General features: G+C 37.5%; 2 protein-coding genes across 7 annotated transcripts in view; both read right to left on the minus strand.

The window, feature by feature from the left end:
- The window catches only part of LOC125246919, an 84,282-nt gene that overhangs the window by 7,207 nt on the left and 50,212 nt on the right, over nt 1–26,863 (minus strand). For 2 of the 6 annotated variants that reach the window (XM_048158055.1, XM_048158054.1), the window contains 7 exons: nt 7,331–9,021; nt 7,197–7,215; nt 6,586–6,672; nt 6,113–6,265; nt 5,267–5,351; nt 727–787; nt 531–618 (listed from right to left, as the gene is read on the minus strand). In XM_048158055.1, coding sequence (XP_048014012.1) covers nt 531–618; nt 727–787; nt 5,267–5,351; nt 6,113–6,265; nt 6,586–6,672; nt 7,197–7,215; nt 7,331–9,021 — 2,184 coding nt within the window. Of the gene's footprint in view, nt 1–530; nt 619–726; nt 788–5,266; nt 5,352–6,112; nt 6,266–6,585; nt 6,673–7,196; nt 7,216–7,330; nt 9,022–11,667; nt 11,769–13,048; nt 13,121–13,535; nt 14,213–26,863 lie in introns of those variants that run through there. The other 4 variants (XM_048158051.1, XM_048158056.1, XM_048158053.1 and 1 more) reach the window with 4 other exon arrangements.
- LOC125246925 (double-stranded RNA-specific adenosine deaminase-like) lies at nt 18,014–25,359 on the minus strand. The gene is made up of 6 exons (XM_048158065.1): nt 25,006–25,359; nt 21,479–21,611; nt 19,489–19,625; nt 19,258–19,405; nt 18,793–18,883; nt 18,014–18,598 (listed from the first exon to the last, which is right to left on the minus strand). The coding sequence occupies exons 1-6, from the start codon at nt 25,104–25,106 to the stop codon at nt 18,573–18,575; spliced, it is 636 nt and encodes a 211-aa protein (XP_048014022.1). The 5' UTR covers nt 25,107–25,359; the 3' UTR covers nt 18,014–18,572.

Genomic DNA, 26,863 nt, shown 5'->3' on the forward strand with positions numbered 1-26,863 from the left:
GTGGAAACAAGAGAAAATAAGTCAAAATAATGGGTCACACTTTTTCTGTTCCAATGACTTCAGTAGTAACTAGAGAGTTATCATGTTATTCACTTTAAATATTGATTCAAATAATCAGTAATTCCTTCTGAAGGATTTGGTAATATTTCAGTCATTACTAGTGTGTTACCAAGGCCTTTACTTTAGAATTAATTATACATTATGCATCATTCATGATAATTATGAACCTGTATATAGTAGTTATTTGTAGTTCTCTGGGATGAATGAAAAAACAGTAGTAACTGATTAGTTAATAGTGAACTACCACCTTCAGCTGAGCACTATTACTATAAGATCAAACTGTTTCTCCCAGAAAACAAAAGCAGATCATTGTGACAAACACAGACAGTAACGTGAGCATCAGAGCTTTACTGTAGCAGGAGCTTCACGTCTCCACTGGGATTCAGAGAAGGAGAAAGAGTTTTCAGATCATGATTCACAAGCTTTATGGAAGGAGGATTTTCAGATCAGATGAAGGTTTTATTTCTTACTTCTTCTCTTGTCTGAGGAGTCGATCTTCTTTGTGTTCATTGAGAGACTCTGGAAATAATCCATTCTGGGTTTCTGTGTCTTCAGACTCTGAAATATGATTTAGAGGAACTTGATCAAACCCAAACCCTTCAATGTTTTGTGAAACATGAAGCTCAAACGATGTGTTCACAATGAAACCAATAAAACACACACAACCTTTGCAGCAGCTTCTGGTGGGGTCACTTTACTGGCCTCCAGTGATCGCTGACCTTCACGTCTGTTGAGGACAATACAACACTGTTTAAATGTGCAGCTGATCAATAACACCATCATATCAGAAGAGTGTTTGAATGAGCTGGAGAGACTTTGATGTTTCTCACATCCAGCCCACACTGGCAGTCACAGAACTGAAAGAGTTAGGCAAGGCAAGTTTATTTATATAGCACATTTTACACACAATGGCAAATCAAAGTGCTTTACATAGAAAGGGAATTAAAATAATCATAAAATAATCAAAACATATTAGGGGTGTAACGGGACACAAAACTCACAGTTTGGTACGGGTTTGGTACAGCAGGTGGGGAGAAAACTAAACATAAAATTGCTTTTTTATTATTATTAAACAGTGGTTTACTGAAGAAATTGTGTATCTTTTAACCCAAGCCTCTATCTTAAACTGTATAAGGCATATTTTTACATCCCTAAATGCAAATGTTTTGACATTTTTTAAACCTCTATGCCACACCTCATCATCAAATGTTAAACACCTTTCTTAATCCATTCCCTCCATAGAAAGAGAGCTTTATTAATACACAGTTTAGGGTTCAACCTTATACTTGAACAAGCATTCAGGTAAGGGTCAGAGCTACACAGATGAGAAATCTTTAACAAAACTGTTTGCAAATGTAAAATAATAGGATGTTTTTTCACCTCGCTATCCAGTTTAATGGACAGACTCTGCAATAATGAAATCGAAGGCAAGACAGATTGTTCAATCGTATACTAAGGGGGAGCGCGCTGACCAATGAGCCAGGTGTCTGAGACTGAAAGAATAATAACAAAATAAAACATTAGGCAGGCCTAAACCACCTTTCTCAGCAGAGAAACTTATACAACTTATTAGAATGCATCTGAGGACGCTTATCATTCCAAATAAAAACCTTACATATTCTGTCAAACTGTTTAAAGTAGTAAGGCGGTTTTGTATTGGAAGAGACTGTAATAAATAATTCAATTTTGGCGTACAACTCATTTTAATTACATTTACTTTTCCAGCCATTAACATATGCAGTGGAGCCCATCTATCCATATCGCAGGAAATCTTCTTCATTAAGGGGTCGAAATTAACTCTTACTAAGTCATTTAAATTTGGGGGAAATAGAATTCCTAAATATCTAATACCATTGGAACAAGCCAGGGTGAAAAGCTGAGGCAGGGCAAAATACAGTCAGTGCAAGGGCTTCCGATTTAGACCAATTTACCCTATAACCTGAAAATTTGACCCCTGTAATGCTATTTTCCAAATCCAAAAGTTCTTGTGCTTTACATTTCTTGAAATGTGCCACAAATTGAATGATACGTCCCCTAATAATTTTTTTCTCTGGTTTTTCTCAAAGATGTTCATGTCTGTCTTTCTTCAGTTGAAAAGAAATGAAGGTTTTTGATGAAAACATTCCAGGATTTTTCTCCATATAGTGGACTTCAATGGACTCCAAACGGTTGAAGGTCAAAATTACAGTTTACAGCGATCCCAGATGAGAAATAAGGGTCTTATCTAGATAAACCATTGTTCATTTTCTATTTTTTTTTTTTTTTTTAATTGTATGTTTTAACCATAAATGCTCATCTTGAACTAGCTCTCTTCTTCTTCTTCTTCTCTATTATAATTCCAGCAGTGTAGATGCTGCTAAGTGTGTTACTGCCATCCACAGGTCAAAGTTTGAACTAATTGTCATATACTTGCACTAGCACATTGAATATGACAATTTAGTTCAAACTTTGACCTGTGGAGGGCAGTAATACATTTAGAGCTAGGGTGTGTCCGAAATCGCCCCCTATACCCTCATTCATTAATCCCTAATGTAGCCCACTAATATAGTCACTTGAAGAAGTGAATGAAAACGAGTGAGTGAATTCGGACACTCGGTGCACCGGGGGGGCTGGCTAATCATTTCAAAATTTGCAAACTAGCAGCTCCAGTAAAAAAAAAAAAAACAAAAAAAAAAATCCTGAGCTCTGTCATGAAAAGCAGCATGTATAAATTTAATAAGAAAGTTAAAACGAATTTATACCTGTTTGATACACTTTAGGGAAGTGGATGGATTATTCAACTGCGTGCGCCATCATTGCCCCCTATACCCTTAAATAGGGCACTATTTGAGGGAACAGCCATTTATAGTGGTGTACGAAACCATAGTGAACTTTGTTGAGTGCTCATTCAATCCCACAATGCACCGCAGTAACGAGTGTACAACCGGTGCACGCTCAACGGCTGGAGAATACCCACAATGCACTGGGGTTTCACACCGCACGAGTCAGCAGAGCGTATTTTTCTTGGCGCCCATGTTAACAGATGAGAGCATCACACCACACGCAGAGGCGGCGCAGCAGCGCGTAGCAGGAGCAGTGAAGAAGTGCCGCGATCGTTTCGGCACTGGGTCTGTTTTTGCTGCTCTGCTAACGCTCAATTAAAGTGAAAGTACAGCTTTGATGGACAAAATAAATATGATTTCTCACAAAAAGTGTTAAAAATGCACAGAATAAGCATATCTAGTGTGTTTTAACAAGAATTGGAGTAAGCTATGTCAGGAAAGAAAATTAATATTAAAAATATTTATAGAAGATTTACTCATTTAAACTTGTTTTTAATTATTCATTTTTAGTTAAAGTATGGTGTATAATAAAAAAATAAACTAGCCAGAAAATATGATATTTAAACATTATTGTAGTTATTACACAGACAGCTGTATAGCATACCCAAATCAAACTTGAGTTTACTGGCTTTTTTTGCCTTTTTTGTCTTAACATGTGCACGTGTCAGATGATGTAAAACAAAGCTTACCTCATTCGTGTGCAGCAATGGATAACACAAGGCTTTTAATTTTATTTATTTATTTTTTACATTTTTATATGTGAGTGTTGTAGGATACACATCCCTGTCTCAATTCGTTGTTCTCAGAAATCTTCGTTCTCTCTGTACTATAATCCGAAGAACAATTATATATAATTTCATGAAAGCACAACATAGTGAAGCAGCAACTCTTGTAATTGCAAATACTAATTTGCTGGAAATAGTGCAGGTGCGTTACATAAAGCAATCACAGCCATACTGTCAGAAATTGTATTTTATTTTATTTTATTTTATTTAACCAACAAGCAAAGCACAAAGACAAAACAGCATCACATCTGGCGCACTGTCTGAATTCACTCATTCACTTCTTCAAGTACTATAAGTGGACTAATGTAGGGAATAGTGAATGGGGTATGCCGTATGGGGGCTTGTTCGAGATGCATCGGCGCTGTGCAGACTGATCAGCGTATGACATCAAAGTACTGCAAGAGCAATTGAAAAGCACACGACTCCTTATGCTCTCCAATCGCTCTCGCAATACTTTGATATGCTGATCAGTCTGCGCAGCGCCGATGCATCTCGAACAAGCCTATTCTCTAGCCGCTGAATCTACATCGGTTGTACACTCTTTATTGCGATGCATATAAAAATGGCTGTCCCCTCAAATAGTGCCCTATTTAACGGTATAGGGGCGATTTCGGACACAGCCACAGAGCATTTATGGTTAAAATGTATAAAATTAAATTTTATTTTTAGAGAATGAGTGATGGTTTCTCTAGATTAGACTCTTATTCCTCATCTGGGATCGTTTAAAGCCCTTTTTCACTTTTTTATTTTAAATGTCATTTTGGTGATCAAAGATGAGTTTTAAGGGATAAAATAATTGAATACAGACAGGGGGACTTTAATGTTAATCAAACGACAAAAGATGAAGAAATCACTCGACTGAATAGCTTTTGTAACTTCAATAATGTTTCATCTTTATTTAAATATTTAAAGTTTAAGTGTTATTTTATATTTGATTACTTTATTCAATTTCTGTACCTGAAAGCTGTTAGATACCTGAAAAACCTGTAAAGCATTGTTTATTTTATTTGTATCTTAGCTCTCATGTATTTATTTATGCTGTTTCTTGAAGTCGATTATTTTTATTTTCTTTATTTGACAATTGTCCTATTTTTTTACTGAACATAGCACATACCGAACTGTACCGAAACTGTGACCCTAAAAACCATGATACAAACCGAACCATGAGAAATCTGAACCGTCCCACCCCTGATACGTGTGCCTATTTTTCAATCTAAGGAAACAACGCCCTTATTTGAAGATCCCATTTTGGAGTTCTTCAAAAGGGCCCGGCTGAACAGTTTGTTTCCTCAATATTGAGCTTTAAGGCCATCTAGTGGCAATATTCAGAAAATAACCATTTTATATTATTAATATAAAATATAAATTAATTAACATAAAATAAAATTGTTGACCCCCCACAAGAGGGCAGCAAAGACACAATGCATGATCTATTGTGTTAAAGAGGAACCAAAAGAAAAAACAATGTTACTGATGTATCGACAAGAAATAAAGCAAATTTGGCATCCATTTTCAGGTCACTTTGATAAAAGTTCAGCTAAGTGATGCTTTGATAAATATTTGCTTAATCATAAACAACACATAACAGGACTTTCCCACCTTTTGTCTTGATTAGTGTGTGTTTGCAGTCTCCATGCAGGATAATTTATCTCTTCATCTTGTACTGAATAGGCCTCTTCTGTTTCTAGATGACAAACACATCACATATTTATGCTCTGGGTTATTTGGAAATGTTCCTTTTCAAGTTTGACAAGTGTCATGTTTGCATTTTAATTTAATGCATATGAATGTTTGTCTTGTGCACAGTTATTAGCTAGTTGAGATAGCTCTTTCATTCCTTGATTGATCAACCTTCAGGGAACTGAAATGAGAAGCTTTTGATTTTGAATCTAGAGTTTAAAAGAATACTTCTTACACCCAGATCAACCAGAAGTATCATCTCTTGTAGTTCATGCAATGTTATGTATTCTATATGTTTCATATATAGATTGATTTATATAGGTTAAACGTACAGGTTAAGAGGTTAAAATCATGGATCACAAATGTTCAAGCATGTCTTGAAGTTTGCCCAAAAACTGTTCAGGTAATAAATATATGCACTCTGTTTTGTTTTCAGATTTGCCTTTGTAATATACAGCACTTATGTATATGGATGGAGTGAAACTAAACACATTCTGCTCCTCTCCTCATTACAGAAAGCTCTGGCATAATTTAAATGAGCTTCCAAAGTGTAGCAGAATAAAGAAATTATAATTAAGATAAAACAAACTATAAATTTATTTTAAAAATGATACAGAGAAATAGGCAAACTAATGGTTGTTCTTTTTAAATTATAGGATATGCATTAAATGATTTTGGTGCCACATAAAGTGCAATGCATCAATAATTCCCAAAGCACAACAACTGCATATATTTAATTTCCTTTTTGCACTCCTACATTCTCACCTGAGTCTCCTCTGCCCGAGTCACTTATTGAAACATTGCTTTTGTACTTCTGGGAATCCAGTGCTGTAGTGTTATGTGATGTAATCCAATCTTGCGTAAACTGCCTAGAATCTTGACTTGCATGTTTTGGAAGCTTTGCAGTTGGTTTCAAAACTATAGATTGAAAGAAAAGACAAATCAATGGCCCCATCTGTTGAGTCCTTAAAAATAGCACCAATGCCATTACACCACTGTGTGAAGTTTAACAATTTAATTTATTAACTTTTTAAACAAATGTTTCAGGTTCAAAACAAGCTCTATTGGCAGCATTTGTTTATATTATTATAGGCTGTGTTCACATGAAACTTGTGCCATAGGCCTAGTCTGTTCAAAGTAGGAGTGAACTAACTCACTGTAATTATTTCTGTTACATATTCACCCAGAACTGTAGTCTCACCCCAAAAATGACATTGTAATGAAAAAGAGGGACATACTATGAGAAGATTCAGAACCTCCTGGAGACGAACGACCATCTGAACAAGAAGAGGGGATCGAGTGACGATCTCCTTTAAAGTTAATGTCTGAAAAACACAAATACAACTGTTGTTGTTGAAGAATGAAGTTCTTTTCTAAAACTGAAAATAAATTGTTGCTTTCTGTCCAGCCACGACTGTCAGCGTAACACTCTTAGAAAAGAAAGGTTCAGTGAGATTCTATATAGAACTGTAACGTTCTTGACTCAAAGAACCCTTTATGCCAAAAAGGTCCTATATAAGGAGAAATGTCTCATGACTGCATAATACTTTCATGTTTAATGGGATATTTAAACTTATTCTTATGATAAATGGTTTAAAAGCTGGTTAATTCATAATGTGCAATCAAAATGAACTAAATTAATTATTACAAAATTCACTAAATCCATAAAATGATCACATGATTGGAACCCACAGAAGGTTCTATATATGGAGTGCCTGATTAAACCCTTTAATATTCTCTATAGATCCTTTTCCTCTAAGAGTGTAGCCTCGATGTCCACTGTCACAAAACACAGTTCTACAAACAAAATGATGAAAACAAATGATAGGCAGGAAAAAATATGACTCACCAATAATCAAACTTCCTCCCTAAAAAAACAATATGATACCAATTACAAACATGTTGTAAATTATAACCAAGATTCTCATTCTCACAAAGCTCCTCAAATATATTTTATCTGCAGCTGATGAATGATCATCATACCTCTGTGGTGACGCTGATGACGTCACTGTATACGGTGTAGTTGAGTTTCCCCAGCGCTGCACATTTGATCTCATACTCAGTTCCTGCTCTCAGATCAGTCAGAGTAACTGTGTTTTCATCCTTCATCACAGGTTTAGATCTCCAGACTGTCTCTTCCTTCCGTTTATACAGTAATCTGAGCTCCACTGTAGAAGAACATGATGGAGGAACCTTCAGAACCACACTATTATCTTTGACCTCTTCAGTGATTGGACAGGCTGGTTTGGATGGAGGAATAAAGCAAACAGCTTCATCACATTCACTTTCATACAGCAGAATGCAGGAACCTGGATTATTCTTCATTTCCTTTGAGGACACAATGAACTTGGCTGGTTTACGGTCTTCTGAATCAATCAAGTTCTTAAATATCTTCAAGTTGCTCCTCATGTTCTTCTGCATCTCAGGAGTGAGCCAAGACTTTTGCTCTGAATCAAGGCTGTTCTGATCAGTTTTTCCTTTTGTTAAAGGATTCAGATAGGCCTTTTGTTGAAGAAGCAGACCATCTGTCCAGTTCAATGATGTGAACGTGTAACAGACCAGATTCCCAACCTCCAGATCCATCAAGATCAGATCTATGTTGTCTTCTACCTGTGCACCAGCATCCTTCAGCTGTCTGAGGACTGATTTAATGATCACAGACTCTCTTTCTCTCTCTTTCAGCCATTCTGCAAGATCTCTTTCGCTGAATGGAGATTCATCATGTTCTTGTAGAAGATCATTCAGGTCAGTTTCCTTCTTCACATCTCCACGGATGTTTGGCAGCAGAGAACCGAGTTTTTCCACAAGTCTCAGTTTGTACATGTAGCAGTTTTGCTTCATTTGCAGTATTTTATCATGAAATGCAGTAAAAGTCAAGGCAGGCAAATCCTTCAGAAGGTCATTGCATTTCATCTCAGTTGTATTTAAACACTCAATCACTGATTCAATCGCCACAATAAGATCCATGCTGATGTCCTTCTGAAGTTTTGAAGCTCTTGAGAAAAGTTTGTCCAGAGGATAAAGCCAAACTCTCAGAGGAACCACCAGCTCTTTCTTTTCTCCCAGCAGTTTTGGAAGATCAGTGAAAACCTTTAACACATCTTCAAAAGAAGTCGGGTTAGAAGGTAGCTGGAAGTCGCCATGAAACGTGCATGTGAATTTTTGGACTGCGTTCTTCTGAGCGTCATTCATCTTCAGACTTAAGTTTGCATCTAATGAAATTAATTTGATTGCCCCAAGGGCCACTTTTGTTTCTTCAACTATCTTTATTTCCTCATCTGATGAAACCTCTCTATCAAACACAAAGCAGGCGTCTGCTCCATACAGCACTGCTGTCACCACGTGTGTTGCTGTGTCATTATCAAACACCTCACGATGAACTATATTTTCAGGTACCACGTGGTTCATGGTCAGTTCTTCAAACCTGCTAGTTGAATGATAATGTAGGGTCAGTCTCTGCTGTCTGAAAGATTTCTTGGTGTCGTTGAGATATTTGGCTGCTCCACTGACACTGACGAGTCCACCTAAAACACTCAGTTTCAGAGAGCCATCAATCTTCAGTAAGGATGATTTGTCCTGAATGGAGTCTGAAGCCGTGACTTTGAAATCTGTGTTAATTTTGGGACGGACTTGTAGACTCTGCTGTAGCTTCTCTGGATCCCACAGTGTAAATCCTGCAAAAGAAAAAAAGTGTTTAATACAGTACAGTATATTTATATATATACACCCAAGATTAAAGCAAATAAGGAGTGGGGGTACTGGTCTGCTTATCTCCAATAAATGTGGAAATTGAATCGTTTACCATCTCTGTGTGACAATAGCTTCTTTTAATCACATGCAATTACTATCACCCACCCCGTTAAAATCTATTTTGTTGTTGTTTATTGTCCCCCAGGACATCTAGGTAACTGCTTGAAGATGGATGTGTTACTCTTATCCTTCCCTGTGGATTTGATGAGCCAGCACTCCTCTACTGGCTCGGGAGTGGACTGCTCCTAGGGCATGGACTCCAGAAAGGTCCTGGCAGTGGGCTATAACCTAAGGACAGAAGTGGCTTCCAGCTCTAACTCTGGGACAGGCACTTAGGCTGGCTCTGGCTGTGTGATTTGAGGGGGATCTAGCTTGTGGTCTCCTCTAGCCAATCAATCGAAGAGAGGGAGATGACATTACTTCAATGCGACTCATGGCTACTGATGCTCACACTCATACAGGAGAAGATAACAGTTTAATCTGAAACTTTACAAGGACTTTCAAGCTGTAAAGTTATCTGAAATACAGACAAATAATTCCTCTTTTTGAGATACATGAGAAACATTTGAGATTATGATTGTTAATCTTTATGTTCATAATATGGTATTTGGTGTTAAAATATTACTTGGCTCATGGTGCTAATATGCTAAGGCTACTGTAGCTAATATACTTAATTGTTGTTAAACGATCATGGGTAAATTAATTCTTAGACTGAATGTATCATCTCTGCATTGACTACGATAGTGTTACAGAGAAGATACAGAAACCAAGTGGATTTGATATGCAGTGATTTATTCACACACTTTATTGTGTTTATTTACATAACTACATAATTGCACAAAACTATAAGATTATTGTTTTAAATATAGCTTTAAAAACAAAATTATAGATCAAGGATAGGCAACATCAGTTCTGGAGTGCCGCTGTCCTGCAGAGTTTAGTTCTAACCCTGATAAAAAATAAAAAATAAAAAAACCTCACCCGTCTATATTATTAATAATCTAGAAGACATTGTTATAGAAATATGAATTTAAATGGCCAGTAGGTGGCGGCAAGTTACCGTCTTGAAATGAGTGATTCATTCATGCAAATGTCTTGTTCAAATGGGAATACATTGCTGTGTTGCATCAAAATAGTGCAAAAACACTCAAAATTAACTTATTGCTATATTGATATATACAACAGCTCAATAAACATCTGCAATCGCTCTAATATTGGGGAAAACACTCTTGCTGGTGTGAAGATGATTGCTTAACTTTATAATTTTATAATTTCAGTGTTAAAATGTGATAAAATTCATAAACTAACACCCTTATCAATGACATACTCTACATGGAAGACAAAATATATTCTCTTGTGCAAAAGACAGGAATTGAAGAGACAACAAGCATGCATATATTATTATTATTGTATGAATACTAAAAATATCTAACAGTAATATAACAGGCACATATAAGCGTGACGTTGTGAGGCCGCTGCAAAGTGGCAGTTGTGTTTCGCGGTGCAGGTCCAGTGGTAGGCGCATTAAAGGTGAATATAACAATGATGGGGCGTTAGACAGGCACAACTGTGACAGGTTGTCATTAGGATGGTGTTGTGGAAATTTTAATTTTTCATGATTTTTACCTGTATTCATATGAAATATGATGCTTATGGAACATGGTATGATGTTGGCTTAAGGAGTAATGTTTAACATAGATGTTAGAAATAGAAAGAGCAAGATATGGTATGGGAACATGCAAGATGTATGTTAAAAACACGTCTGTGCTAACAATGTGTGGAAAGTTACAGCCGCTAAGAGATGTTCCTAATATGGTGAAGGACAGAGGCTTCGGTCTTGAAGGTTAGAGATATAAAAGTGAGGGGAAGCTTTCGTTCTTTGTCTGACCTTTCTTGCAAGAAATAAAACTTTTAAAAGACATTTGGACGTGTTTGTCTCTTATGCAGAGAGTCGGGTTGATTTTATGCCACAACAATGGTGAATTTAACAATACAAGATTGTCCTCGTAGACATATACCGGTGACAGCTCGAGTTGCAGTGTAAGAGAGCAGAAAGAACAGAGCAAGGAAAGCAACTTTTAAGAACACATAAACACATGTTTAAGATTTGTGCAATATCATTTTTAATGTGTTTAAAGTTTTGATTCATGCTTGTTATTTTTTTAAATGCGCTTTTAATTTTTCGATTCACGCTTATTATACTTTGATCCGTGACCACGTTCTTTGCCATTCTGATCATTTTACATTATTATTTTTAATTTGTGCAATATATTTTTACATGTTTTTTTACATTTTTGATTCACGCTAATTATTTTTTGGTCCGTGACCGCAATAGTTTAGGCTGGAATTTGACCCCTTAAGCATAACAGACTGTTTTTCTATATGTAAAATAAATAGAAACGAATGTGATACGTTTTAGCCATGTTCAGAGGTTTCAATATTCAGCCAACTATATTTTCAAAATTGTAACTTTTTCAGAGTCAGAAAATGCTTCAGGAGTCCAAAAAGTTCATCAGGTGTTCCTCAAATCATGGGTCAGATCAAATGCTGTTGTGTTTGTGTTTGTGTACCTGGTATTAGAGCATCTCTCCTGCAGTCATACAGCATCCCCAGCTGGAAGGGTCTCCCTAGAGCCGCTCTTTCAATCACATTCACTCCCACTGAATCCATACTAAACACACAAACACCAGTTACTCATCTGACAGGTTTCAGTTATTTTACTTTTGTTCTTTAGACTACAATGGTTAAACTGATTTGACAGACAGATGCACTCCAAAAAACAAACAGATTTTTGTCTGTCTGTCAAAGCCTGTTTGCTGCAAATGAATCCTGTTCTTAAACACATTTAGTGAATCCCGCTCAATGACTGGCTGGTCTGAAAGTGTTTAAATAACTCTTGAAGTTTTCATAGTCCTCATCACAGACCTGTTTTTATAAGAAAGTTGTATTTAGTTTATATATACATCTTTATATTTAATAGGCTAAATGTTTGTCAATGGTAGAAAAACATTTTTCCCATAATGCTTCAGCTGTTAATTCTCAATTCAGTATACAAAACTGAGTTTGTGGCAGATTCAAACTCACAGTTATAAAATGAAAGGTTCTTCAGATCTGAACTTTGTCCAACCCTGCTAAACAAATGCTGGTACAGTTAAGGTTAGTGTGGACAAATGACACTTTACTGCAGTGCTTCTCAACCTTTGTTCCCAGTGGGCCGCACAATGGTCCAACTGCAAGTCTCACATATAATTTACATATGATGTCACCAATGCAAACCAATCAGATTTAATGTTATGGTATTTGCAGATAATACTATTATACCTAGATGTTGCACACAATAAATAAATAAAAATGAACTTACATTAGCTTTACGATAGTAATGCTCAATGAACACACAAACTGTACAATCACTTTGTTGCTATTTAATTCTGTATGACTCTCTTCAACAGCATTGCAACTCTTTTTACAAACAACACTGAGCGCATTGTAATTTAAAAATTTAAAATACAAGTAGCCTACATAAAAATAAACACATCAAATTCACAGTTCAGTCTTTTGAAATTGTAGGTTTTGCTTGTCAAGTTAGTACTTTACTACAGAGCAAACAGAAAGGCTGCCCATCTCGCTCATTAACAACTGATTCTTCCTCTTACCTTCGATACATTGCCTAAAGGTCTGATGTCTAGAAATAATAAATGCTCAACAAATTGATTTTAAATGATAAATAAAGTATTATAGCTCATTTCTATTTGTTTAATTCACTTTAATTTAAATTTAAAAACAAATCTAAAAATTATAATTTATTTTTTTAAATTGTGGTCGGCATATCGCGGGCCGCATTTACATTCGTGACGGGCCGCGGTTTGAGAACCACTGCTTTACTGTTTACTTTAGTCAACTTTAGTTCAACTCAACTTTCTTTTTTTAAAAAAAATTGTAATATTTTCACACCTTTAAACGTGTCTGTGTGTTTCCTGTGACGTGAAGACTGGGAGAAATGTTTTCTTTTCACGCATCAGGAGCCTGTCAGGGCGGAAACAGAGACACAGAGTTTGATAGCTTTTAAGCAGATTTAGACCAACCTTTACTTCATTTGAAAGACATTATCCCCCAGTTTCACAGACAAAGCTTAAGCTAGTCCTGGACTAAAATGCATGTTTGAGCTGCTTTAACAGAAAGCAACTTGTACTGACATATCTTAAAATATGTCAGTGCCATTGTTTTGTCTCAAGATGCACACCAGTAATGTTTTTTTCAAGTGTACGTTCATAAAAGTTACTTAAATATCCTAATTGAACTAAAGCCTAATCCTGGTTTAGGCTAAGCCCTGTCTGTGAAACTGGGCCTATATGATTCGGTTTGGGATTTATTACATATTAAAGGTACATCATGAGATTCATTAGCCTGCTTAAATAGTTTAATTAATAAATCGTATTACCGGCTGGAAAGCCACATCTAGATTGATTCCCATCGCTGGAAATGATTCAGAATAACTCCTGCAGGATAAACACACACTTTGGTTTTCTGGCTTTCAACATATTCCAGATCAAAGAAAGTTACTCACTGTTTCCGTGAGTTTTCTCTTCTCGCCTCTCTGTGTTTTACCTTCACTTTCACTTACTCGCTGGTTAGTTAAGGGTCAATGAGGAGGAGCTGAAAACAGACACTTTCTGCTTCCCGTAGTGACGCTTGAGCGGTTTTTGAGAACTTTATCACATATAACATATGTGTCAAATACACAGACGTTTCAGATATTTTCATGTATCAACAGAAACATTTTTCATTTTTGTGTACTGCTTAATACAGCGCATGCGCAAGAATAAAGTTCAACATAAAACAATTTTTTGGAGGGTGTCTATATTTTGTCAGTACTAACTTGATAAACATGTATACACAATATAACATTAGGCTACATGAAAAGTTATCGCTTTAAAAACAGATTTGAGAGCATTGTTTTAAATAGAGACAACAGTGGCATAACATTACAGAACAATCTAAAAGATCACATAAAATTATAATAGTAATAGACTAATAGAGAATCAAGAGAACAGAAAAATGAGGTAGAATATAAAAAGGTTTTTACATGAACAGCCCAAGAGCAGAGCAAATTAACAGTTGAAAGATTTCTTATTAGTGGAGAGTGAAATCACTCAAGTAGGCTAAAAGTCCATTTTATTTAAGAGAAAGATGACGGTTACAGTTTGAGAAATTTCAGTTGTGCAAGATTTAATAAAAAAAAAAATAATAACTGAACTGAAAACATGAACAAATCTAGATAGATGTGATACTGATGAACATGGACACAATGTAAGAAAAGCTTCAACTTTATTCTGCAATCAAACACTTCCTGTCCTACAGAGAGTTTGGGATCATGTGATAACGGAGCCGACGGACACAAGAATCACACCAGAGATGAGAAACAAGAACCAAGATGAGCTTTATTTACAAGCAGCAAATCAAGAGAGTTGAAGAGAATAAAACATTAAAACAGTCTCAAACTGGAACACTAACATTTCTTAAACTGACATAATACATACATACTTCAAATGAATAACAACAAGTAGCAAAATACAATAGATAAAAAGTTCTTAAATAGTTCAAATGAGAATAAATAAACTGGTGAAGGAGGACGAGCAGCGAGGAGAAGATCTGAAAGAGAATCAGAAACTCAAGTGAATCATTTGAACAGCAGAAGATCTGAAAGTGAATCAGAAACTCAAGTGAATCATTTGAACAGCAGAAGATCTGAAAGAGAATCAGAAACTCAAGTGAATCATTTGAACAGCAGAAGATCTGAAAGTGAATCAGAAACTCAAGTGAATTATTTGAACAGCAGAAGATCTGAAAGTGAATCAGAAACTCAAGTGAATCATTTGCACAGCAGAAGATCTGAAAGTGAATCAGAAACTCAAGTGAATCATTTGCACAGCAGAAGATCTGAAAGTGAATCAGAAACTCAAGTGAATCATTTGAACAGCAGAAGATCTGAAAGAGAATCAGAAACTCAAGTGAATCATTTGAACAGCAGAAGATCTGAAAGACAATCAGAAACTCAAGTGAATCATTTGAACAGCAGAAGATCTGAAAGTGAATCAGAAACTCAAGTGAATCATTTGAACAGCAGAAGATCTGAAAGTGAATCAGAAACTCAAGTGAATCATTTGCACAGCAGAAGATCTGAAAGTGAATCAGAAACTCAAGTGAATCATTTGCACAGCAGAAGATCTGAAAGTGAATCAGAAACTCAAGTGAATCATTTGAACAGCAGAAGATCTGAAAGAGAATCAGAAACTCAAGTGAATCATTTGCACAGCAGAAGATCTGAAAGACAATCAGAAACTCAAGTGAATCATTTGAACAGCAGAAGATCTGAAAGAGAATCAGAAACTCAAGTGAATCATTTGAACAGCAGAAGATCTGAAAGAGAATCAGAAACTCAAGTGAATCATTTGAACAGCAGAAGATCTGAAAGTGAATCAGAAACTCAAGTGAATCATTTGAACAGCAGAAGATCTGAAAGTGAATCAGAAACTCAAGTGAATCATTTGCACAGCAGAAGATCTGAAAGTGAATCAGAAACTCAAGTGAATCATTTGCACAGCAGAAGATCTGAAAGTGAATCAGAAACTCAAGTGAATCATTTGAACAGCAGAAGATCTGAAAGAGAATCAGAAACTCAAGTGAATCATTTGCACAGCAGAAGATCTGAAAGACAATCAGAAACTCAAGTGAATCATTTGAACAGCAGAAGATCTGAAAGAGAATCAGAAACTCAAGTGAATCATTTGAACAGCAGAAGATCTGAAAGAGAATCAGAAACTCAAGTGAATCATTTGAACAGCAGAAGATCTGAAAGAGAATCAGAAACTCAAGTGAATCATTTGAACAGCAGAAGATCTGAAAGAGAATCAGAAACTCAAGTGAATCATTTGAACAGCAGAAGATCTGAAAGTGAATCAGAAACTCAAGTGAATCATTTGAACAGCAGAAGATCTGAAAGTGAATCAGAAACTCAAGTGAATCATTTGAACAGCAGAAGATCTGAAAGAGAATCAGAAACTCAAGTGAATCATTTGCACAGCAGAAGATCTGAAAGACAATCAGAAACTCAAGTGAATCATTTGAACAGCAGAAGATCTGAAAGAGAATCAGAAACTCAAGTGAATCATTTGAACAGCAGAAGATCTGAAAGAGAATCAGAAACTCAAGTGAATCATTTGAACAGCAGAAGATCTGAAAGAGAATCAGAAACTCAAGTGAATCATTTGAACAGCAGAAGATCTGAAAGAGAATCAGAAACTCAAGTGAATCATTTGAACAGCAGAAGATCTGAAAGAGAATCAGAAACTCAAGTGAATCATTTGAACAGCAGAAGATCTGAAAGAGAATCAGAAACTCAAGTGAATCATTTGAACAGCAGAAGATCTGAAAGAGAATCAGAAACTCAAGTGAATCTGATCAATACTGAAAGACTAGAGAGGTCATGCTCACACACTGCAGTCAAGAGCCTCAACACTGTTACAGGTTCAACATTCAGTTTGTCTCTAGATGTGTTATCTTGGAGCGTGCCACGTCCAGTCCTGTCCTCTGACCATAGTGCTGGTTCATTTCCATGATCTCGTCCTTCATGGATCCTGAAATTCACCCCCGTGTCCTCCTCAATGATCCTGATCTGCAGCCCCAGAATCTTCATCACAAAGTTGATCTGACGGGAGAAATGAGTTCAGTTATGTTCAACAACAATCCCTGCATTGCACAGACAAAACTCAGTGTGTGACGACTTACTCCAGGAAACTCCTTCACAGGAATAAGCCTCTCCGCTGGAGTCTCTCAGTTCTCATGTTCAAATGTCCAGGTACGTCTCGTCAATCTCTGCTAAAGAAAACACAATCAGCTCACAGTAAAATGAAGAAATGCTTTAATTTTGCATTGCCACATCAATTCAGGAAGATGCAAACATTCCAGCTCTAAATGAATCAAACACCTCACCAGACTCAACTAGAAATGATGGAGAACTGCTGCTTTGTCTCGAGCACTTTTGACTGAAATGAGTGGAATTGCAGTTTTTGTGATGATAGAAAAGGTTAAATGTCACCATGACTGTTTTCATGAGTTCAGCACTAGAGTTTGGTTTCTCAAACAGGGTTCCTCAGATCAGGTCCTGGAGGAGCACTGCTCAAACCCTGATCAAACTCACACACCTGCGATCTTCTGCTGATTCTGAAGACCTTGAGAAGCTCAGGAGTGTTTGACCAGAGCAAGATTTGAGGAACCCTGGATCTTTATGGATCATCTAAGAAGAGACCGATCTCAGAACAAACAAACACAGTCTGAAGGCTTTCGATTTATTCTTGTGGAAATCTGAGACAAAAACAGTCAAACAGAGAGACTCACCTGAACGACGGCCATTTTCCAGCTGTGATTCCTCCAGATCTTCTTCTATCAGGAGATCAAACCTCAGCGTGGATCAGCTGTGTCTCATAAACCAATCACATTACAGCCTCGACTCTGAGCAGCTACTTCACTTCAACAAGTACTGACTCGACGAGCGCTAACAGAGTACGTACTTTATAGCCTGATCACGTTAAGAGTGAATGTGATCATCATCGTTCATCACGTGACCTACGGCGTTATCACAACAACTTAAAAGATATGAGTGACAGGTTTAATTCATCTATCTGTGAATATCTTGATATTGATTCAACTAAGAATTATTCAAAGATATTTAACCATGTCGTTGTTCTTGCTGAAGCTCAAACGTGATGCGTAACACCAGAATGAATCTCATTGGTTCTTGAAGCTCAAACGTGATGCGTAACACCAGAATGAATCTCATTGGTTCTTGAAGTTCAAACGTGATGCGTAACACCAGAATGAATCTCATTGGTTCTTGAAGCTCAAACGTGATGCGTAACACCAGAATGAATCTCATTGGTTCTCACACGTCAAGCGAACATGCTTGAGCTTCAGTTCACCACATCTGATGTGAGTTGATGAATGTTTATCTGAGAATGAAAGCCTAAATTCAGTCTGTTCATCAAATAAAGTGATCCAGTCTCTTTCTCAAAATTTGGACTGAATCACTCAGTTTATATGGATTAGTTTTATGATCTCTTTATGAATGTTTTGAGGCGTCGCAGTGGTAGTTGCGTGGACTGTCAATGGAGGGACAGAAATCTCTCAGATTTCATTAAAATATCTTCATTTGTGTTTCGAAGATGAACGAAAGTCTGTCAGGTTTGGAACGACATGATGCGAGTAAATGACAGAATTTCATTTTTGAGTGAACAAACTCTTTAAGGCCAATTCACAGCGCACTGACAGACGCCGACCATAACAAATCTAATGATCCTGTGTCACGTCTCAGACGCAAAACTCGTCAACTGACTGTCGGTATTTGTGGGCATCGCTCTGTGCCGTGTGAATTGAGCTTTAAAGCACCGAATGATGGGAATAGAAAGAGATAATGGTTCCTTCAGGAAGAAAATCTTCCTCCTCCATCTGAAAATGAATCAAACAGAAACTGCAGTGAATCACTTGCAGAGCAGAAGATCTGAAAGTGAATCATATCACAGGATGAGCTGAAACTCTGAACTACAGACAGACACACTATTTCTGAACTGCTTTAGCATACAAGAGTCTGCTCATGTGAAAGACTGATATATTGATCTTCTTCATGATCAAAATCATCTTACCTTTATTTCTGCTTTTATGTCCTGGGACACAGGAGGGCACAGAGGTGGTGCTGGTTGTGGGTGGGGAAGGCGGCGAGGAGCTGGTGGACGGCTGCACACATCATAGATCAGGTGTTAAAGGAGAAATGAATGGAGCTTCAGTGTGAAATGTGTTTCTGACAGCAGATTCACAGCTTCAGGATCAGGGCTGGTGTAGTTAGTGTGATGCAGATGTGTGCAGCTGTTGTGGACTGAACAGCTGAGCTGGGAAAATGTGACCATGTGACGCGTGTCTGAGATGACCCTGAAGTGTGCTGCGTTTGTGTCCTTCACTCCAGAGAGTTCAGCATTTACACAGACAGACAGTAAAAGCTTTAGCGTCGCGTCTGATTATGTAGAGACTGATCAGAGTCTGTGTGTTTGTGGACCTGAGCGTGTGTGTGTGTGTGTGTGTGTGTGTGTGTGTGTGTGTGTGTGTGTGTGTACCTGAGGGGGTGGTGTTCTCGCCTCCCTCTCAGCCTCGCCCACCAGGACAGCCACGGCTGCTCTCGCCGCCTCCTCTCTGGCCTGCCGTTTGCTGGAGGCGCTCATGGGGAGGAAGGTGTGCCCCCCCAACTTCACTCGGTAGCTGAACCTGAGAGACAGAGAGACTGTGAGAAGAGACTGACAGGTGTGTGACACGTGATCTACATCAGGTGTGTGTGTGTGTGTGTGTACCTCCGAGCGTTGGGGGGGCCCGTTTGCTCCACGAACTCTATCCTGAGCTCCTTCCCATGAGCGCAGGCGTATCTTTGCAGGCCAGAGAGGGGTTGTGAACAGAGGCATTCGAGCAGCCCTGGCCGTCGGCTTGATCTCTAAGACAGAGAGAAACTCTTGATTAGATCATGTGACACAGAAAATGAAGCATTATGGGAATAAAAGCGTGTGGTAACTGAACGTCTGACTCTAGGGCTGCGTTCCAGTTCGGTTTTAGACACGCACTCACGAACTTCCCTAAACACTTCCCCTCGGGGGAATCCCTGCCGCCATTTTGAAGTGCGTTCCACTTCGTGAAGTGGACGAGGGAAGTTTATATGGACAGACCCTCGCTCCCTCGATTTCGACCGAGGAAGCGAGTCTACTTCATATGTACACTTCAGGCAGCTCCATAACCCACAATGCAACACGATTGTGACGTTACCGCATATCGCGTTTAATTTACCCCACCACAAACAACTCTATGATATATTAATTATTTTTTAAACATTTAAAACACACATATATACATATAGAATGCTGTATTAAACAATTTTGTAAGGGGAAAAAATAATAATAAATCAGCTCCATTGCGGATTCCAAGTGATCAAGGGCTTGATGTTCCAGTTCAGCCCATACAAAGGTTCCGCCAGAAGTGGGCACTCGTGCAACGTAAGCAATGACGTACATCCGAGTCAACGAGACCGAGGGAAGTTAGCGAGGGAAGGGCATTTAAAAACCGAACTAGAACGCAGCCTAGTTCTGTATTAAACGGGACTGAAGCGCCTCCTACAGAAATCCATACGGGTCGCTACAGGTTTGTGTCACGGAGCGTCTCGTCTGTTTTTCCTGTAATAATCAATGGAAAACATTCCCAGACACTTATATGGTTTCTAGTTGGAGTAGTTTGAGCACTATTAGTGTGTTTATTGAAATCTCACATTCCCAGAGCGGAATATGAAGCATCTACTGAAACAAAAGCATAAAGCTGAACTCCAGTGTGACCAAATTAAAGTGTTCCAGCTCTAATATTAAAGCACACATTTGGTTGTTTCACGGCCGACAATAAACATAAAATTTCTCAAGAGCAATTTTTGAAGGGGACGCAAATAATACAGCCAAAATTTTACGTAAAGGATATATGTTACGTTACACACAAGAAAACCTTACTACTGTTATTAGTGTGGTATGGAGATTGTGCCATTATGCTCAATGTTTGTTTGTTTTTTGGTTCAATGAAAAAAAAACTGACCAAAATATTCTTCTTCAAAATCATTTAATTTATTGGAATATTTTTAAAGTTGTTTACGATGAATATTGATCAAAACACACAACAGTAAACCTATTAGCCTTATTACAGTTAACACTTATGCTTATCACAATGTTAGTTGTTGTTAGGTGTCTTACTATCCATCAAGCTCTCGTAAACAAGCTACCAAACAAGCTAGGTAAAATTATAATCGCTAACATAGCGGATTCAGACAAAAATACGTTACCGTCTTTTTTTTTTTTTTTTTTGACTAATTGCGCCGCCTGTATGTATTAAAGAGAAAATAATCACTTCATCCGATGTTTCTATAATTAAACAGCTTTAACAGCCTACTAACTGGAGTTTCTACTGTCTGAAGAACTGTTCACTCTCCCGCCGGCGCCGCTGGACTTGAACACACGCGCGGTGGACCAAACCACTGTGAGGCAAGGGAGGGGTGACTGAATGTTTCTAAACTTAAAACGCCCGTTTGCGTTTGTATTGCTTTACTACATACACAATTATTTTATTTACAACACCTAGCGTGGTTTTAAATTCTATTTTTTTGGGGGGGATAGCACTCAGATGGGGGGTCCCCGTCTCCCCCGCCCTTTTCCGCCCTTGCTACAGACTAACTCTTCTAATTTCTACAGCAGTTTCCATCTCTCTAGAGTTTCCTGTTTCTGTCATCACACTCTTTCTGTGCTTTCAGTCTTCTCTCACCCTCTCCGGCAGCGGCCCTCTCCTCCTCAGCTCCTCCAGAGCAGCTTGGGCTGCTGCCTCCCTCGCCGCCTTCTTGCTGCTCCCGGAGCCCTCTGGGAACTGCTCCCGGCCAACCCTTGCCCTGGCTGTGAATCTAACAGAGAGAAAGATGAGGGAGAAGTCAGTCACAGAAGATCCTCTAGATAAAAAAAAAATACTTCATTACTTTAAATAAAATAACCTGATGCACTAAAACAGATATTATAAAAAATAAACTAAAATGACAATGAAAGCAGAACTTCTAAAAAATCAAATCTACTATATTTTTCTATTCACAGCCTTCATCTTCCCTGCAGACATGACTCAAATACCGCCATTCCTGCCCTTCTGTAAACCTTCCCTTGCAAATCTTCCAATAATTTAATCCAGTTGTTCTCAATCCTGCTCCCAAAAATGAAAACTCTGACATCACTTCCTCAACAATGTTGGAAACAACAGTACGAAAAAAAAAAAACACCGGTTCCCAACATCCTTTAATGATCTTCTTTGTGTTCAGCAGAAGAAAGAAACTCGTACAGGTTTGATCAACTTGAGGGTGAGGAAGTGAAGCAGTAATTGAGCATGAATTTGAAAGCGCAGGCTTTCTTTCTGTGAACATCATCAGTTTAGATGTCAGTGTATGCTGAACTGCATCGAAATCAAACTGAAGATGACCAAATCGTCAGTATGAAAGTTTGAATGTGTGATATTAGTCCCAATATTATTAATACCTATATAAAATAAATAATAATGACTGATCCCTGTTTACTTTCAGATTCCCCAATATTTATCCATTGAGATCCATCTACCCAACCAGTAATTAAACCGTCCAACAGCGTTTATTGATAAACCTACATCGAGAAGCCTCTGCTTCTGAATTTCATGTTTTAGATAAATCGATAAAAAGAGCGGCACTCCCATGAAACCATTAAATCATTTAACACTTTTAAAATTGATGTGGATGTACTGTGTTTTTTCTAAAGCCAGATTGGAAATCTGATAGGACATTTTTGATCAATTAATTGATCATTCACAAGCGATTCCAAAATCGTAGCTAAAATAGACAATATTGAAATAGGCCTATAATTATTTAGTACAGTTGGATCACCCACTTTAAATGATGGCAGAACATATGCGATTTTCCAGAATTTCTTTTGTAGATAAAGAAAGATTCAAAAGAGGAGTTAGAGGTGGCACAATAAAGTCAGCTGCCAACTGATATGAATCAAACTAATCTGGACCAGCCAGTTTCTGACCGTCTAAAGATTGAAGAGCCTTGTTAACCTCAAACTGTTACTGGGCTAAAATCAAATACTTGATCTACCTTAAATGATTTTCACTGGAGAAAACATTTAAAAAGTTTCAAATTACGTGACTCATGAAGTGTGCCAGAGTGAGAACACAAAATCTTCCTTTAAACGATATATAAATTTAGCTTTATTTTACATGAATCCTTAATAATACATGATGGAAATTCTGAGTTTGATTTATTTCCAATAAGATATTTATTTATTAAGTCATTAAGATTGTTGGAAGTTTCTGAAAGAAAGCAATCAACCTTAGCTTTTCTAAGTGATTTTACGCAATTGTCTAAAAATCAACCAGTCTTCCATGAAGGTCTGTCTTCAGAACAAGCCATATTACATGAATTTGACAATTCTGGGGTATAACATACATCATGTCTGCCTTTCACTCCAAGCTTTCTAAAAGGAGCATTATTGAGAAGTTTTTCATTAGTTTTTTTCCCAATCAAAATAAGTCAATTAAACAAAGCTTGTTCCATGAAATGTTTCATGTCACGTTTAGTAATAATAAATGGTTTAGATTTGGGAATGTTTGCATTTCTAATCGTAGCAACTATTATATCATTTCCAAATACAGATGGATTATCATTTTATGTCCTTATTTGGAATTTAATTTAACCATGTTTCCGATAAAACCATAACATCTGCATCAGTTGATCTGCCCAGATACGGAACTTTGTAAGAATCTGCGAACATTTAGATGAACAATCCCGAGACCAATCCTGAGAAAAAAGGATGGTGTTATTTTTAACATTCCTAATCTTAACCCAATATACAACCTGTAAAAAATAACCGGTATAAAACAAAAAACAAACAAAAATAAATAAAAAAATAACAAATTACAATTTAAATCCACAATGACTGTTTTAGATTTTTTAAATATATAAAGATTAGTGAGAAGTCCAGTATAATCCCAGAAAACTCTTTGGATCAACTTCAAATGAAGATGTAATTGTATCTCATGAACTGCAGAGCTGAAGACTGTTGAAAGGACAATCCAATAAGGAACGGCAGACCTTCTCATCAAGGCCAAAAGACTCACATCACCAATCCAGCTGAGGAAGATGCTCCAGAAAACACAAAACCCTTTTTCTTCTCCTACATCTAAAAATAGAGTCTTAGAAGTGATCAAACAAACAGAAACAAAACCAAAAGTTAGAAAACCACATGCTCAACAAACAGCGAAAAGACACGCCGCTATCTTGGATTGTACTGAGCTTCCCCTATATTTTCTGTTATTTTACCGATTTATTTCTTAGTGTAGTTGTGTGTGATTTATAAAAGGTAAAGTGTGTGAATGTTTGAACACAGACCACTACTCTACGGGTTTATGGACGTTAAAGTCCATTTACTAATTATATTATACATTACAGCATCATATATTCTGCCATATAAACAGTATAAAAACCATAAAATTCGATTAACATTTACTGCCTCAAACAACTGTGATATTATAATAGTTACATTTAATTTATTTCCACACTTTAATATGTGAATTATATAAATACATTGAACACATTTAGCATGGTCAGGCTTTAATTAGTGTTTAATGGATAAACAACAGAGCTGCTCTCGGGTTTACACACACACACACACACACACACACACACACACACACACACCCCTTTATTCTCATTCTCAGTGTCATGAATGCACACAGATAGATTAAATCTCAGTGTTGATCCTCACAGAAAGAGAAGGCAGTTTTTGAGTCATTTAGTCCACCAGCAATCACAAATGTATATATCACACACTTGAGTGTTTTGTACGGATAAAGAGATCCCTGTGGATCACCGCAGAATCAACATGAGATGAGAAAGACTGAAAGATCGTCTCCTGCACCGGAAGTGTCTATCCTCACACTCGCTGACCGGAAATCCGTCATGGCGTCCACGTGCACCCAGACTTTTACATTTGATGTTGTTTCTTAGACTGCACACTCCGTGACCCACCAGCTGAGAAATACATTTCATAGATTGATAGATCATGTCTTCTGCATTTCAAATCTACACATTGTGCACAATGAGGCTCAATATGTCATGCCAACACTATAGCAAACACGACTGACTGGTCAATGCAGTCAAGAGTCTCAACACTAGTGCTACAGGTTCAACATTCACTTTATTGAGGATCATCAGGTTACAGAAACAGCAGCTGTTGAGAGAAACTCACACACTTGAGAAAGTTCAGCACTAGATGTGTTACCTGGGCACGTGCTCCGGTCCAGACGGGGCCTCCACAATGAACGCCACCTCCAGCCCCTTTCTCTGGCCGAATGCATAAATTGCTGAAACTGGACGTTCCATTTTATTTTTTCCCCGTTTTTTTTCCGTTTTTTTTTTTTTTGTTCTATTTTGATATTCGTCTGCGTTTCTTCTTCTTTTATACGTTTACTGGCGGCTAATGGCAAACAAACAGTTTTAGGGTCACAGCGCCACCTAATGTGCTGGAGTGACATGACAACTGCAGTTTATAGTTATTTATTGACTTATTCATTATTATTTAATTCCATTACTGCGGGAATCCAACATTCAATAATGAACCGAAATAAATCGTACAGTGCTCTTGACTTGCAGCACGAGTAGCTATGAAATATTGCAGGCTAAACGAGAGCTAAAAACCTAACATTTTTTTTAATGATGCTTATTTGTATATTTTCGCTTGGTGGTCTTTTTATCTTTCATGCTATATTGACGAGAAGGATCTTGGCAAGCGCTGCTGCTCGAGCTGCCCTCCGTCTGCTGCCTATCCCGCTGAAAATAAACTGGGATGCATCCCCTGATCAAGAGTAGGCTATATTAATAAAGTAATAACGAATAAGTAGGTAAATACAAATAAGCTGGGCAATGTGGCAAATCAGCCAGGCCACCGGGATTTCTTTTTCCCGGCTGCTCGCGATGGCCAGCAGACTGCCATATATTTAGCACATGTAACAGAGTTGTTAGTATATATTCATCGCTTGTAAAACCTCTCACTTCTTTCCGTCATTTATTTTAAACAAAACGAAACCTACCCTGTGTCTGCGTGAGACTGCTGCTTACTTTCATATTGCGTCATGGTTTATAAGATGTTTTATATTATTTAAGCACCTGTAAACTTATCAGCTTGACAGAATTTTCTACTTCAATGTGCCATAAAGTGTCAAATATTTTTCTTTTTTTATCATAGCATTTGTTATGAAAAACCTACACATATAGAAACAACAGCTCCAACAATGAAGCGCTGAAAACACGAGCGGCTTTGATCGGAGATCTGCAGTGCGAACACGCTCCATCAAGCCTGATTCTTTAGTCGATGATGGGCGGGGAAAGTGCTAATGCACCGATTACAACAAAGAATCGCGAGTTTACACAACAGCATTGGACACACAGCTAACATGACTACAGATTGGACTCCGAAGCAAAAAATACAAGTGGGTGTACGCAAATACTGATCCTTGGAAGTTGTAATACGCAAACAGCCCTGGGTAAAAAGTACAAACCCGATTAAAAAAAAGTTGGGACACTGTACAAATTGTGAATAAAAACAGAATGCAATGATGTGGAAGTTTTTAAAATTTCAATATTTTATTCAGAATACAGTATGAGAAAATGTATAATTTTAAGGGAAAAATAAGTTGATTTTAAATTTCATGGCATCAACACATCTCAAAAAAGTTGGGACACCAGTTGTTCACCAACAATGTTTTCTGGAAGTATTCCTGAGCCCATGTTGTGATTTCCATTACAGTAGCATTCCTGTATGTGATGCAGTGCCGTCTAAGGGCCCGAAGATCACGGGCATCCAGTATGGTTTTCCGGTCCCTTACGCACAGAGATTGTTCCAGATTCTCTGAATCTTTGGATGATATTATGCACTGTAGATGATGATAACAAATTGGTCCTCCAGCTGTTCCTTATAGGTACATTTAACTTTTCCGGCCTCTCATTGCTACCTGTCCTAACTTTTTTGGAATGTGTAGCTGTCATGAAATCCAAAATGAGCCAATATTTGGCATGACATTTCAAAATGTCTCACTTTCAACATTTGATATGTTATCTATATTCTATTGTGAATAAAATAT

Source organism: Megalobrama amblycephala, linkage group LG15 (assembly GCF_018812025.1).
Source record: "Megalobrama amblycephala isolate DHTTF-2021 linkage group LG15, ASM1881202v1, whole genome shotgun sequence".
Lineage (NCBI taxonomy): Eukaryota > Metazoa > Chordata > Actinopteri > Cypriniformes > Xenocyprididae > Megalobrama > Megalobrama amblycephala.

Excerpts from the sequence above, each read along its gene's own strand:
- LOC125246925 (XM_048158065.1), bottom strand. The coding sequence starts at position 25,106 with ATGGAACGTCCAGTTTCAGCAATTTATGCATTCGGCCAGAGAAAGGGG. Across the intron at positions 19,626-21,478 it reads GAGGGCCGCTGCCGGAGAGG|AGATCAAGCCGACGGCCAGG; the intron begins GTGAGAGAAGAC and ends TCTCTGTCTTAG. Across the intron at positions 19,406-19,488 it reads GGCCCCCCCAACGCTCGGAG|GTTCAGCTACCGAGTGAAGT; the intron begins GTACACACACAC and ends TCTGTCTCTCAG.